This window comes from Buceros rhinoceros, unplaced genomic scaffold (genome assembly GCF_000710305.1).
Source record: "Buceros rhinoceros silvestris isolate BGI_N320 unplaced genomic scaffold, ASM71030v1 scaffold26258, whole genome shotgun sequence".
In the NCBI taxonomy this organism is placed as follows: domain Eukaryota; kingdom Metazoa; phylum Chordata; class Aves; order Bucerotiformes; family Bucerotidae; genus Buceros; species Buceros rhinoceros.
The window spans coordinates 28,910-44,892 of NW_010426751.1; the positions used below are offsets into that span (position 1 = coordinate 28,910).

At 38.7% G+C, this 15,983-nt stretch overlaps 1 protein-coding gene across 1 annotated transcript in view; it reads left to right on the forward strand.

Annotated features, from left to right (window-relative positions):
• LACE1 (lactation elevated 1) overlaps nucleotides 1-15,983 on the forward strand; it is a gene marked incomplete at its 5' end in the record, with an annotated part of 56,309 nt that overhangs the window by 22,301 nt on the left and 18,025 nt on the right. Inside the window, one exon of the mRNA XM_010141631.1 lies at nucleotides 13,653-13,735. Within this exon, the coding sequence (XP_010139933.1) occupies nucleotides 13,653-13,735 (83 nt within the window). The remainder of the gene's footprint in view (nucleotides 1-13,652; nucleotides 13,736-15,983) is intronic.

A 15,983-nucleotide genomic window follows, 5' to 3' on the forward strand; every position in this document is an offset into this window, starting at 1 on the left:
TTAACACTGCTCTAAATATACCTGCCTGTAAGGTCACTTTAATAGATGTTCCCGATATAATACGATTCTTTCCCAGAAACCTAATGCCTGAAAGCTGAGTCAGAGGAAGTTTATCAACAAATGCTTCTCTGACCTTAATTGGAAAATGCAAGGGTAATGGCAAGGTATTAAAAATAATAATGAAAAAATTTCCAAAGCCACATTTTTAATTCCACACTTCAGAAGTAGACATTAAAAAACCGACACTGGAATGTATTTTCAATTAAGATTTTAACAGGTGACCTCTACATTACAAAGGCGCGGCTAGAACTAAATTGATGCTCTGGCTGTGGTGGTGTGAGAGATGCACTGGCCTCCCCCGTGCGTGTGACATCTGTACCGTTGGCATGGCTGTTAATGGATGGAGTAGCTTCTGCCGCAGCTGTTCGTAATTCCACGTGTGACTTTAGGAAATGAAAAGATGACATCTTACAGGGTTTTGTATGGAAATATAAAGGAAAAATATTACATTGGATACTTGCAAATGTTTGGTTTACTGCCTGTTCTACCTTTTACCATATTCCAAGCCATGCGTTTCCGTGGTGGTGTCAGTCTTGTCTAACCTGTTCCCTGGTGGTGGTTTTCACAGCTCAGACTAACCCCTGTCTTAGTTTTCTCCGGGCTCAGAGCCTCCTGGAGGGCTTTTGTTTGGGCTTTAGGGGTGGCGAATGGGTGGGTTGGTTTCGTTTGTTTGTTGGAGAAAGTATTTTATATGATCATAAATCTTAAAATCATGCTTTAGCACTAAAAGTAGTTCAGGTTTAACACAGGACTTCCAAATCCTTTTAAATATTCTTGGGAGGATTGGATGGATGGAAAATACTGACAATGCATTTCTCTAGAGAGATGCTTCGCTTGAAATAGAATTCAGGTACTTTCCATTCCTCATAAATGGAACGCAGAGTTCCTAGACGCCCTGGTAACTGTTATACAGAAATCTTTCCCTGTCTTCAACTGATCCAAAGAAATGGTTTCTTTCCTAGACCTAGACTTACCCGTGTTCATCCCTGGCTTTTGTTGGTTTTATTTTCTTTGGACTCTATCATTCCAGTATCTGTATGTGGGTTCCTACTTCTTACAGAGATAACCACAGACCAGTTCCTGCAGAAGAAGCAAAAAGGCAAAGCAGCACTCTAGGAAAGATACAGGTATCTTGCAAGTTTGCTTGTATTGCCTTTCTAGGAGGTAGATTACCGGGAACAGGTGATTGCCGAACGCAATGTTTCACGTTTTAGGGCCACATCAAAGCTCCAGGTACTGCAGCCGGTGGCCACGTAAAAGCTCCAAGTCTGTTTAGCTGGGCATGCCGGTAGGACTATTGACAGCTCTTCCTGCCCTGCATGAGTCCCCTGCCCGGTTCTGAGCCTATCCCAGCGTTCTGATCTTTTGAAATCTTAACTAGTTTGAGATGTAATTTTTCTGTGATTCTTTGATGGTGTAACTTATATGGGTAGTTTTAATAAACAGGGAAAACCTCTCAATTGTTCAATTGATCAGTTCGTTGTTGTAGCTAAAATTATTTGGGTCATAATATTATTTATGGAAGGGCTTAGTTTCTGCAACAGATAGGAGTGCTTCTTCAGTTCATAAAATTTTACAGAGATAGAGCTTTGCAGAGATAAGAAGTATTAGGAAGGAAAATCTTTTAATTCCGTAATTGCAATTAGGTACCGTCCCTCCTGATTGAGCTTTTAATCTTGCAGCTTCTCTTACCAAGCATTTTAAAGTACGTGGAACTTCTAAGTGATTTCTTTTTTTTTCTTTTTTTTTTTTTTAACAAAGGCAGCTCTTGGGAAGAAAAACATTCATTGCTCGCAGTTACTTTGTTAAAATGCTTAGAGCAGAAATACTCCAAAAATTATTACTCCAAACCAATACGAAATACAAACATTTTCTGAACATTTAAAAACTGGTTTATAATTAAAGCTATGTACCTTTAACAACTTGACGTAAGATCTGGAGTGAGGCTCTTAAAAAAAAAAAAAAGAGAAAACACGCTTTAATTTACTGGTCTGGCAGTAATTTTAGCAACATTTTAATTTTTGCAGACGTTTAATGAAGGCATTTACATCAACCCTCAACCGTTCTGGAATTCTGATTCAGTGACTAGTTCGATGCTTCATCCTCTGCACAATCAGGAAGGAAAGCTCCTCAAATTGTTTGTGGTGTAGTCTATAACTTAAAGGATCGGTTCTTGAGCTTCCAAAGGTTTCCTGGAACTGTAGCATGAAGTTTTAAAATGTTGAGCTGAGTCAAACTACCAAATAAGTAGCTTCTGCATCTTGTCAGGTTTTCTTCATGGAGTAGACGTGCACTGCACTAAATTCTAACTCAAAGTCAGGAAGTTTTAGGGCCTTTCTTAGTGTGAGTATACCTTTAAAAGGTAGAGTTTTAAAATAAAATGTTTGGCTTTGGTTACCTGCATTCTGCTTTAATGAAAAAGAAAGAATCGGTGAAAAACCTGCTGTCAGTAGGACATGAAATTACTGTAAGCTTCTTGTAGTGAATGGTTTTTCTTCTGCTATTAGGGCCCAAATAATTATTTATTTTAAAACGGTTTGGTTAAAATGACTCTTAACAGTAATCGTGGTACATCCTCTCAAAAGGAAAGCAGTGTATTTTTATACGCCGTTCACTGTCTTTCTCAAAATTGATCGAATACTTATTGATATTGTTGCCTACTCGGGTTTTAATTAAAATACACCCTTTCTTACAAAGCAAGAAATGGAGGAATTTAAAAGTATTTTCTCTTTTCAGTAACTTAGTTTGAATACGTGAAAAACATGTGTTTCGAACTTTCAGAGCCATCCCTAAGGAAGTGGTGGGAGTTAGTTTTATACAAAGGCATTTGGTAGATAGAAAATGCCTTTGATGGTGCACTCGGCTTTTGTCCCACCACCTGTGTGAGAAATGTGGGTTTGTTGACTGGCGGACCTGCCTCTTCTCTCCCCCCCACCAAAGTCATCTCCTTGATGGAATTGATTTGTCAGTTTGTTCCAGTCTAATGGTGTGATAGCCCGGCAGCTTTCAGCATGCTGAATAGTTAAAAACTGCTTTTGAGGTCAGTGTCAGCCACTCTGACCCCTGTGAACTGTCACCTGAGTCAGAATCGTGGGGATTAGGCCTTTGATATTGTGATGGCTTTGCCTATCGGTTGACTTTTTCGTTACTGAAGATGTTGGGCCTTTTGTTTCCCTTCTTAGTATGTAACCAAGCAAACTCCTAAGTAGAAGGAGCATTTGTTCCTGTTCTCTCTCTCTGCAAGTAGTAGAAGTACAGGTCTTTTGTGAAGTGTACCTAATTAAACACAGAAAAAATTCAAAGTAGAAAATACCGCATGATTGCAAGTATTTTTGCGTTGAACACCAGTATAATTTCACTTCGACAAATTTGTAATTTTGGTTTGACAAATCCGTAAGACTGTCAACTAACAAAATACTGCGTATAGAAAGTGAGGTATCGGATTAGAAGTTATGAGCCCTTTCTGCATTCAGCCTTCTAAGCCTGTGTGTGTGTGTTTAAATTTAACAGAGGGATTATTTGGATTCTGTAGTTCTGAGCACTGAGCTGTTACAATATTTTATGATGTACCCATCGCTTTAGTGTGTTCTCTAGATATTAAGCTGTTTGGTTCGTTAACTTTCTATGGCTGTCTTAAACACGCACACTTGGTCCTGGACAGTTCGTTTAGATGCAATCAAAACTTTAAGGATAAAATAGTTGCTACTGTAGCTCGGCGTTGGGCTCCCTGCTTCTCACTTCTTCTGATTGTTAGGATTCCCTGAGTTCTTGTTTGGTTTGTTTACAATTTGATTAAAACGTGTAAATCAAAGTGTATCATAGATACGGAATTGTTGATTCCTGCTTTATCGGGGGAAATTAGTCTAATTACACGTGGCAGTTTTATTTGCTTGTGATGTAATGTGAAATGAGGTCCTGCCTCCCCCCCAAAAAGCCCGAGCCAATTAATAAAGCTTTTAAGCTCTTTGTCACAGGCCACCGTGGAGGTCTGCAGATAAGAACTTTAATCCAATAAACATTTCATTTAGATCATGAAAAGAAAGCATGAGGAGAAGCTCCTACAAGAGAGGGTGTTACCAGCAGTTCTAGCCATGAAGAGATGTGAGGAATTTGCCAAATTAACCAAGAGGCCTTGATATTTAACACATAAATGTGTCAAAACTAATAATAGAATAATTTAATTTGAGTTGAACCTTATTTTGTTAAAATTCTAAGAAGCCACAACCGTTTTCTTCAAAGACTTTACTGTCGAGTTGGATGGACAGGGCAAGGGGAGGTTGTGAGAAACCCAGATAGCAAATAACACTGGCTGAAGCTGGTGGAAAGAAAAAAAAAAAAAGGAATAGATAATTAGGTGTAATTAGCGTGTATGAATTGTTGTCTCCCTGCCCTTGGCTTGAATAAATTTTGGAGAAAAAAACCCCTAGTGGTGAAAACGCTTTGATGTAAGAGGAGTCATTGTGGTTTGGCAGCATAAAGGCAGTGTTTTATACTTCTTACATAATGGTCGTGATACAGAAAGAGTGAATGGAGCCTGCACCCCCCAGCCTGCTTTACAGCAAGGACTTTTGGATTCCCTTGAAACAAAATGCATCAGAAGTTTTCAGTCGTTGGTAATGAGGTAGCGGACCTCATCAGAGCTAAGAGTAAGCCATCTTTAGCCTTTGTTTAGATCTTAATCGCTTTTTTTTTTTTCATTCTGGGAAATCCAGTTTTGTAAATCAATACTACTTTTTTGTTTTTCTTTTTTTCCCCCTGCCAACAGTACTGGCAGGAGCAAAGGCTAATACTGGGAAAAGAAATACAAATCAAATGTTAAAAAGAAAAACAACAGCAAAAAAGAAATCTAGTCAAATAACTTAATGCAGGGTATAATTCCAGCGAAGCACACGTCTTGGGGGTGAATTTGACCCTTAGCTTACAAGACATCATGTTGTGAATTATAAATTCACAGTGAACTCTTGGCGTTTGTTTTTCCCAGAACACCACAGCTTGTTTGTTAGAGATGGAAAGTTACAGTTGTTACTGGTTCTTCAGCAAAACCGAATGTTATACAGTGGTTTGTGGGTTAGTTTTTGGGTTGGGTGGTTTCGTTTGGGTTTTTTTTTAATTTATTTATACTTATTCTACAAGGAGGATTTTTTTTTTCCTAAGTTACGTGAAATGGGGGGAGCTGTTCCGTGTAATTCTTATTGCATGGAAGTTTTCTCTGCCATTCTTCTGCTCCCTGACTGGAAAAAGGAGAAGCTATTTGCCTCCTACCCGGCACAGCCCCATCTGTACCTCCTGAATTCTTTCACTTTTGCCTGAATATCTGAAATACCATTCACAGAACAGTACGTTTTAAGAGTCTCTGTCTTTATTCATGCACCATTATTTTACAAGTTAATTGTCTATTTTTCCTCGTCTTAGGGGGTAGCTGATTTGTAGCTAGACATTAAAATAAGTTATTGAGAAGTTGTACAATAGATCGTATGTTCCTTGTGGTAGGAAGAATAGTGGGGTTTCTTAGTTGTAAAAGTTTTGAAGGCTGTAATGTAAACTTGTGCTACTTTCATTGAATTAATTTTGCCTCTAAGTTTATCTCTGTTAAACGCTTCAGTTTAAAGTTCAAATGTTCTTACCACAAGTGTAAGAAACAGATTCGTTAAAAAAATTATATGTGCCAGTGTTTCACTTCCCAGATCTTTGGGCTCTAGGTCCATTTAAAAATAATTCACAATAAAATGTTCATCATCCAAAATTAACCTGAGCATGATTAGTTTCGCTGATACTCTACCGTCTACGTGGATAACATTTTCAAAGTTTTCCTCAAAATTTCTTTGCGCGCATTTTTGTGGGTTTGATTTTTTTTTCATTACAGTGTTTAAAATTGGAACAAGTATGAAGTATCTAAGGCTACTGTAGCAATTTCTCATTTTATTACAGGTAGTGAAGCATATTGGGGAAAAGACTGCAAAAAAAAATTAGTTAACCCCTTAAAACGTTTTGTAGAACAAATAGCCTTTTGTACTTGAAGTTGATTTGATCTGTGAAAGGCAACACCTGAATATCATGCAAGACTAAGTAATTATGCCTGATTGTAAGGCTTTTTTTTTTTTCTCAGGTATAGGTCACAGGAAATTCAGTTAAGGTAGAGTATGTATAAAGCTAAGAAATATGCAGATTTTCTGTTGTAAGATTGTGTAAAAAATTATTTACAGTTAATACTTGCATAAAGGTTAGAAAGGTTGATGAAGTGATATTTAGTTTTGCTTTGCTATTCACTGCGTGTCAGAATGTAATTATGACTGATTCATGAAACTGTCTTAGCAATAAACCATCTTTATTAAAATGCTGATCAAGACAAGAGCTGACAGTAATAAAGAATAGAACATTTTAGTCTTGTTGTTTTTGAATGATTGCTAATTACCCCAGAGGTCATGTGTAGTGCCTAGGAGGATTCATTGACATTTTCTTTAAAGTCTACTGTTTCAACAACATCTGAACAGGGAGACAAAAACTGTATGCACACCCAGCAACGCTCGGACCAAGTTTTTATCCACCACCAAATACCTGGTGATTCCCATTCTCCTTTTCCCTCCCCCAGAGTACATCTCGTGGATTGGTGTAATAGAAAGTTAGGAGTGTTACCAACTTGATTTACACTCTCTTGTTTTGTTTTGTTTGGGGTTTTTATTTGTTTGCTTAAACAAGGCCAGTTTTAAGCAAGGATAAAAGAAGCAGCCCTCTGAAGGCCCGGCACCTGTACCATGCTTGCTCGTGACCGATGGTCTGGGTGATCTCCTTTTAGAGCTGCACCGGAGAGGAAAAACTGTGCTTCACTTCACGCACTTCTCTTAGCAGGCTGCGGGCAGACCTGCTGAGCTCGTGAGTCCCAGTCACACCAGTTTCACATTCTGAAATGTGCTGGTCATTGTCACTTGCTAATGACTTTGAGAGTACACCCAAATTAAAAGCTGTGGGTCTGCTTAGTAGGTCAGAAATAATTTTTTCATTACACACTGCATTTTGCTTGGCAGGATTCTTGTTCTACCACAGTTACGAATCATTTGGGAAAATGCCGGTTGTAGTGGTATTCTTTGGATGAAGAAACTTTTTCTTGAGGTAGTTTAAGACAGAATTTTAAGAAAGAAGAAACAATATTCTAGTTGATAATCTAGCACTACGTGGAGTCAAATAATGGAAAATAAAAATGGTTACATCTAGTGAGCTCTGTTTACCTGAGGAACTCTCTTGCTGGCTGAGGGTTCTCATCGTGTGTCTTCATGTTCTGTGATGCGAGAGAATCTTTCTCTCTTAGGCTGGATGTAAATGTATGAGAAGAATAATTTCCAGTGAGCAATTGCAGTCTTTTCCGATTTGCGGGAGAGAAGAAATATTAGTGATCCTCTGTATTGTTAATGGTGGACAGGTGTAGGGTGTTTTTTAGTGGGGTGACTTTTTTTTTATATAATACAAGGAGTTAGGTGCTGAGTATGCATTTGAAAAGGGAAGGTGATGCCTAGATGGAAATTACAATTCCTTTTGTTCAGAAAGAGTGGCTTGGTCTCCATTAGGCATGGCTTGGTAATTAATAGTAGGTGTTCTAAATGTGCATCTCAAGAACCGCACCAGAGGCCAAGGGTACTAACTGCGCAGCTTTGCATGCCTGGGGATAGGTCTGTGCTCGTCTTGGCTCGTATGGAAAGTGTTCTTGGTGCTGCAGATGCAGTGCTGCTGTGGCAGTTGCAGGTGTCTGATTTGACCTGAGTGTGAAAGGCTCAGCAGGTGTGGAAATTAAGGTAATGATCATCCCAAGGTGAAGCACTCTCACATCTCTGTTCGTCTACGCCTTCTCTGCAGGTCCTCAGATAAGGTCTGTCTGATCTTGTGGTCTGACAGCATGATTTATGTGATTTTGTGTTGGTTTTTTTTTTAACGCCATTAAAATTCAGAGCAGAGAATCACAATTGGGTTAACTTATGATGATCTTCAATAAAGTTCAGAGATACCTACTCACCTGTGTTATCAAGGGTCACGAGCTGATGATAGTATTTGAGCTCACAGGGACAGGTGGTGGTCAGTACCGTGTTTAATGTGGACTGCAAGGTCGTCTGTTACCATTGCAGGGGTTTTCGTGACACATGGGAAACACAGGTCTTGAGAACTTGCAGGTTATCCAGGTAACTTTGACTGTCTTTGAAATGTTTGGAAACCTTTGTTCCTCTATTTAACAATCTATCATGTCATGTACTTTAATTTCTTGAGCGCTTAAGCATTTTGATAGCTACTGTTCCTGACTGCAGCAGCAAAGGACTGTAAGTAGTGCCTACAGGAATAAGAATTTATTTGTATTAGTCTGTGGTTAACTTTCTCCAGTAGCGATGCTGAAAGTCTAATTTGATCTATTCTCGCTGCAGGCTGTGGCTTTAGGTGTTCTGTCTTGAGTTGAGCCTAGAGGTTTTGTCTTTTTTCTTCTGGAATAGAAAGTTTTTCTGCCACTTCAGGGGAAATGAGTGCATGATCATGCTGTATTTTTTAACTTACTAATTACGTTTTCAATTCCGTAATTGTATTTGTTCTTTGTATACATAAATACATAAATGACTTCAAAATAAATTGTATGACTAATTAATTTTATGCATTTGAATTGAATAGGGTAAGTCAGACTTGAAATAGAATAGAAAATCTGTTGGAAACTGTAGGTGGTTCCAAAAGAATAGACTAGACTAACTGCACCTTCAATTTTAAGTATTTATTTCAAACGAAAAGTAGAAGTTTAGCCCAAGTAAATGAAATTTGAAAGTTTAAATCTCCATCTTAAAAAATGGAAACCGATAGTTACAGTCGTGGCATTGACAATTAAGTACTAACAATCTGAGCACTCCATTTAGTGCTTTGGCTGTTGATTAGGATTCCGTGGTGGTGATTAGTGAGTGTGAGGATGCAATCACATCTGTAGGATTTAATCAGTCCGGTGCTGGAGAAGTTAGTCCAAAGATGAAGAGAGAAACCAGAACTTCTGTATGTAATCTTTGTAGGGCTTTTCCCTGTGCTGCAGGAGGATGAAGGGTAAAAAGCAGAGATGCTTACCTCCCCCCACACTCCCTGAATTGGCAGGGTTGGTAAATGATAGTATTGATTTGCTAGTTCCATGATGCAGGACGATAATGTCATGGACTTCTGTGAAGGGGAGAGAAGATGCCTGGTGATGCTCACATACGCAGCCTCTCTGAGGTTCAGTATTTCATCCTTACAGTGGTGAGCAGTATTTGTTTTTCCACACCAAGCAACCACGGATCTGGTTTTCGTTTTTGTAAATTCAGTATTTTAAGTGTTTATCTTGGACATACACAGTATTGTGGTGTACTTTATTTTCTTGTTATACATTTTGATTATAAGCTGCTTAACATTTAAAGCATTTCTCTTGGGAAAAAAAATTTTTGCAAATATGGACATTTTGCATTTTTGTGAATCAGGTGAATGAAAGTCTGTGTGTGTAGACACAAAGAACCCCGGTGGGTACCCTTGTCCACAAGGAAAACCCCAACAGGAAAAACTTTCAGATCTCTGCTAAGTGCATATCTTCTCTGTGACCTTTCTGACTCTGGCTTTGATGAAAGGTGACCATGTGCTGAAGCCCCCTTTAGAACCATCTCCACCAGAACATTCTTAACTTGGAGGAGGAACGCTGCTGTGATTGCCTGGCGCTGCCAGCAATCCTCCCGGTACTGCCCTTCAGGTCACTGGTACCGCTATCACGCCCTTTCTCTTCCCTGCTGCATAGGGCTCAGCTTTTCTACAGCCTACACCGCTGCATCTTCGTGTGCTGTTTTGTTGGCATTAATTTCTTCTACATCATCACCTAATGATGAGGTTTTTTATTCACACATCTCTCTGATATTTTTGTTATGCTGTTTTCCAGTAGCACCTATAGATCTATGCTCTGCTGCCAGGAAAAGGTTGTTCCTACCCTACAAAGCTTACAACCTAGTAACAACAATCATGTTTTAAGGAATGTTTTCTGGGAACATGTTGCTCTGCAGATTATAATATTTTGTTTTAATGGCAGGCCATCCAATTTATGCATATTTATGCAGTGCCTACCAGAATAGGTGTGAGTGAACTTTGATGTGTCTCAGTAAAAATAATTGGTGATGAGCAGGGGTAGTTACTTACTCGTGTGTACCTATAGAAGGGTTAGGAAATTATTATGGCTGTTTTATCTTTATTTAGAGCAGGGGCTCTAAGTGGCTGGAGTAGCTTCCTGCACTGAACATCAGTCTGGAGAGGTGAAAAGAAAAAAAAAAAATGGGGGGGGGGGGGGAGGGGGAGCGTAGGGAAGAAACTGGCTTAGAGCTCCTAGTCAGTGGTTCTTGAGAGAGTAATGGATGAAAAATACACTAGAGATTATTAAAATATGAACCAGAATTTGACTGAGAATGCTGCTTTGAAAAATAGGAGACAGAACTGTATTCAAAAGATAGGACAGAATTAAACCCCCCAACATCCCCCGAAACAAAACTAGAACTTGATTAGGAACATCCAAGCAGCAAGATAGTAAAATGCCAAATGTTTCCCAAAGGACTAAGTATCTCTCTGTTCCTGTTAACTGTCCCCTGCTTCTATGATTTTATCACGTATCACAGAAGAGTGCTGTATAGCAGGCTTCTGGTTTTCCATTTTGTTCATGTTGGTTCAATTGACTTTTGCCTTCTTAAGGAAGCAAAAAAATCAGTAGGACTGTAACGACTGTGGTTTGTGTATCTCTGAATGGGATGCTGCTGCTGCCTTTCTGGCTCGAAGGTCCTATCACCCAGAATATCTAACAGGTGTTTTTGAAATAAACTGTGATGCTACATCCGGTTAAAATCAACAGTGATACAGCACTGTAGACATACAAGGCAAAGTTTATAGGGAGAAGAAATATCTTTCATTGAGGCAAATGTTTGTAGCTGAAAAAGGGGCCAAACCCATGAATAAGCTTTTGAGCGCACAAGCTTTTCTTAACTAGTGTCATTAATGACAGTGGTTTTTTCCTGAATAGTTATAATACTAATTACTTTGAGGAAAGAGAAAAGGGAAGGGATACGTGTTTCTTCTGTCGCAGAAGACATGCATCTACTTCTTAGCTATATCAGTAGTGTTTACATCTACAGTTTTTACCTCCAGAACTCAGTCACTGCTGTTAAATCCCGGTGTCACAAAAGACTGTCGGTGCCTGGTAAGTTTGTAAGCAGAACACAAGTGGACTAAAACACTGTAGCACCTAGTGTTGGTTTATGTTGTAGTAAGCCACAGTGACCTGCCTAATACAGCGCAGCATCAGCCTGTGTCAGTGCCAGAAAGCCTGCTCAGTCATCAGCAGCTGAGCCACGAGCACCGCTGAAAATACTGACACAATAAATTCACACCAGCCTCGGTGTTCGGGTGCACTTTTGTTTCCTTTCAGCCCTGCCACAACCACGCCATACTCTTGAAGTATATGTAGCTCTGCATTCGCTCTTCGCTTTGTGTGCAGCAGCACCCTGAGAGTGGTGGAGTTTGTAAACAAATCTTGAAGGCTGAAGAGATGAGGCTGAATTCGTGCAAGATTTCCTATCTGTTGTTTTCAAGAAAAAAGCTCCCAGATGACAAACAGCATTACTGAATATCCAGATATCTAATCTAAATAATCTTATAGTTTGCACAGCTGTAGTAACGTGATTTCACACACACACCCCCACACCCTCCCCGGATAACACTGAGAAAATATTACTTGAGCTAATCTACTGGTTTGGAAAAATAAAACGTTAGGAAAAAAGATGTTGAACATCAGTGCCTGGCAAAGAAAAGCCAAGTGCATCAGCTTTGCTGTGAAATTTCAGGAACCTTCTAGCCTTGACTGCCTGACTGTTGCTGAAGAAAAGCTTAAACATCGTCCCTCCCTTGTGCATGTTATTACGTGCCTCTGGAACTTTTTTCTTCTGCTCTGTTATTCTCTTCCTTTGTAAGCTTTCATGAAAAGAAAGGGAATAGATTATAATAATATTGTAGCACCAACGCTATTGTGTTTGCAGTAGCCTTAGCCCAAGATAATGATTTGATTAGCATGGCTTTTTCACTTACTGGAATTAAGGACACATGGATTTTCCTGGGATTCTGTGCTTTTTCAGGCTGGCTTTTTTTTTTTTTTACCTTCTTTTTTCAGCTGTATATCTTTGCAGAGAAGTTGGTGGTTTAAAATAGGTATAGAGCCTTTAGGAATAGCCAAGGGCAGAAAATGAGTGCAGTGAGTCAGCCCAGTCCCTCCTGCAGCTATTTGTAAACTCTTATAGTCCGCGGTTGTTCAGAAGGGCCATTGTTCTTTAAATCACTGATAATATTCTAAAATCTAAGGGCTTTTTTCTTTCTGCAGGGTAGTTGTTATAAATGAAATTTGACATTTCCAATTTTGGTATTTGAATGGCCTCAAGGAGGCTTTGAAAAATTCGACACACAGAATAGGAAACGCTTAACGAAAGTATTAAGCTAATAGTTCGTAGTGCAGTGAAGGAGCCGGGTAATTTAGTGGGTTCTAGCAATCCAAAGAATTTGAATGGTGTTGAGTTACCTGCAAAAAAAGGTTTTATTGCTTCAAGTAAATTGTTGATAGAGGTATATTTTCTAAAATATGAAAACCTTTTTCTCTTTCTTGTATAGCTGCTTTTGCTTGTAGCTATATAACGCCCGGAAGTTGTGTGTGTTGGCAGGAGTAATAACAGAGAAGCAGAGCTATTTTCTTTGCCAGAGGGTGTAAAATCTTGATCCCACTGAGGTTCGTGAGGCTTTTGCTCTCAGCCTCAGGCCTCGAATCAAAAAAGCGCCTTTTAGTACAGCTGGGTTTGAGTTTTCTAACAGAAGCAATTATTGTGAGTACTACTCAGGGACATCTAATTCATGCTGGGAATCTTACAGGTTGTTTAAAGAGGGGGAAAAAATATCCTTTGCTGCGTAATTTCAGACATTACAAAATGAAACAATCTTTTTTTTTTTTTTAATAAAACTTTGTTATTCCACTTTATACTTCGGTCCGTTTTGGAGCAAAATGTGGTGCTGTTCATATATTTGATATTTGACTCCTAAAATTTTTAATCTTCTTAGTAGAAGGAAAAAATAAAATTACTTCTACTTTGAGCTAAAAATAGTTTCAGTTGTTTCTATTGCTAGAATTTGATTGTGGTCTGTTAAACTCCTTTTACTCTTAATTTTCTATTTCTAAATGTATATTCTTTAATGTGAAAATAATTATTTTTACACACTCCCTCAAAAAAGCACTACCCAGAGAGAATGTGTAATATCTACCCTCATTTCATTCCCCGTGCTTCTGATCTGAGTTAATTTTCTAGTTGATGGACTTTTGAAAATGGTTACTTTGTTTTGAGTATGTGAACAATTTCCAGCTTATTTGCTTCAATAATTGTAAAGGAGACTTCAATTTGGTGATCTTGAATTTCAGTTTTGCAGATCTTATTCACGCTGACAGTTTATCACAGCAGTGTGTCTTCTCTCTAACGCAGACAGGACTAAACGCAGCTTTGGCTTCAGAAAAGCTATTCTGGTTTTGTTTTGTTATTTTTTTGTCTCTGTAGAAATACTGCAGTGTAGTCCAGCTTGATTCTGGAATCGACTACAGGAAACGAGTGCTGCCTGCTGCTGGGAAACTTTACTACCTGTAAGTTTATCTATGATATGGTATTTGCCCTCCTTTTCTCCTCTAACTAGCCGATAATTTCCTCGTCAATGGGAAATGAAAAATGCGTAGTAGAATTAGCAGAGTGTGACTTTTCCTTTCTTTGCCTTCTGGTCCATTTTGTTCAGCAAACCGCCTTCCATTATGCCTTGATATTAACTTCATTAAACTACATTTTCAATAACCACACGAGCATCATTTATAATGTGTGACTGAATAAAAACTAATTAGATTTTTTGGGGAGGTGTGGTGTTTGGAGAACTGAAGTGACAGATGGTTAGAAAGTAATGAATATCCTCTTGTACGAGATTGCACGATTCTCTTATAATAGAAGAACATCCTTATTGTATTTAAGTAATTAAGTATTTATAGAAATCCAATGACAAGGATTCATTTAATGTTGGGTGTTTCCAGTGCCTTGGATTGAAAAAACCTCAACACCCTCCTATTTTGACAGATTGTTTCTGTTTATCATGACAAAATTTCTTTAGCACTTTATATTTGCAAATAAATGTATTAAAAAATACATTCAAATTGTGCTTACAGTTGCAGCATATCTCTACCTAATAAAAACATCCTTTATTTTAAATATTAATATTTTGACATCTTTGCATTGCAGAAATTTTCCTATCTCATATTTGCTCTTAGAGTATTGTTTGTTCAATGACAACCTGAGCATGGCAGACAACGAGGACGTAAAATCAGATTTGTAACCATTGCGTCTTTCAACCCCACAGACAGCATTGATTTAAAAATCATGTTTCCATTAAGAAAGGTGCAGTATTTTCATCGATGTGACAGATATTTGGAATGAAGTATGTCCATACCTCTTTATTATAAAGTTAGAAATGGTAGCTGCTTGTCCGGAAGGAGGAGCGCTGCTAAGTGGAACTACGACAGGTAACTCTTCCTGCTTCTGGAAGGAAAGGACAGAATTGTCATACAGAGGAAACAGATCAAATGCAGGTTCTGTATCTTCAAAGCCTGGCTGTACGGACTCAAAAGTAACTCTGGTTCTACCTTCCTGACTCCACTTTAAGTTTTGGTGTCTGCTCAGTACTGTTTGAGGCCGCCACTGTTCCCTGAGCGCTGCTCATCGTGGCTCTTGTTCCGATGTCTGTGGAGCTGTCCCTGCTTACAGCTCTGCTTATTGTTGCACTCTCTGACTTTCTCTTTGATAATTTTGGAGAGCACCTACCATCTTCTTGTCTCCCTGCCCGTACTCTGAAGAAATGAAGAGCCTTGTTTTCCTGTGTGAGCCTCTGTGGTTTCTAGTAGGGAATAGGTTAAACATGGTGCCTATGGCATCAGCTCTCAGAGGAGGAGAAACACGAATGAGTCCCAGGAGCTGTACCTGCCAGAAGTATTTCATGGTGTTCTGCTGTAAGATTTATGATCAAATGAATGACAGAGATTGGTGACAGATCTGTCCCATGTTCTCTCCTTAGAAGGATATTGGTTACCTCTACAACTTGTGTAAATCATTGGGAAGCAGTGGGGGGAAAAAAACCCAATTAAAAAAACCCCCATAGCTGCCAATGGAAATGAGATACTTATTTAATCTTTTTTTTTTATGAAGGGACCTCATTCATTCCTCTATTCAGACTTGCTCCTTGGAGTTTTCAACCCTGTAGAACTACCTTAGTATGTGAGGATTGTATGTTTATTTGTTTTAAAATTAGGTATTATGCAGTGTTTTGCTCCAGCTTTTTGAAATGTAGTTAGTAATCTTGCCCCCAAAAGAAAATGTTCTTGTCCAACATGTTTATACTTGCCTGTTAATGATTATAGTATCATCACCAGTTTTTTAAAATCCTTTTTATGCTTGATAATTTGTGTAGTCTTCATTTAAAATATGCAACTGAGGGTTGCTAGAAGCTGTTCCATGCTCACCTGAAAGCAATCAGTGTAACACAATTAGAGGATTCTGCACTGAAGCAACTTCCTTGATCTCAGTCTCAGGTGTGTATTTTCAAAACAAACTTTCTTGGCAATGAGGTGCCAGTATCCACCAAGGCATCGTATTCTTGTAGCCTTTTCATCAACGTTTTTGATGGTTATATGCACACGTGTATGTCAGAGAGTACGCACACATGCACCTTTCCCTCCTTTCACGGCTGCTTTTTCTGGTTTTGCCTGTTCCTTTTCATTTGCCATTTTGTCAGAGGAAAGCATCACACAAATATCAACATTGAGAGAAACTTCTTTTTTCTGAAGTTACAGTTTTAGA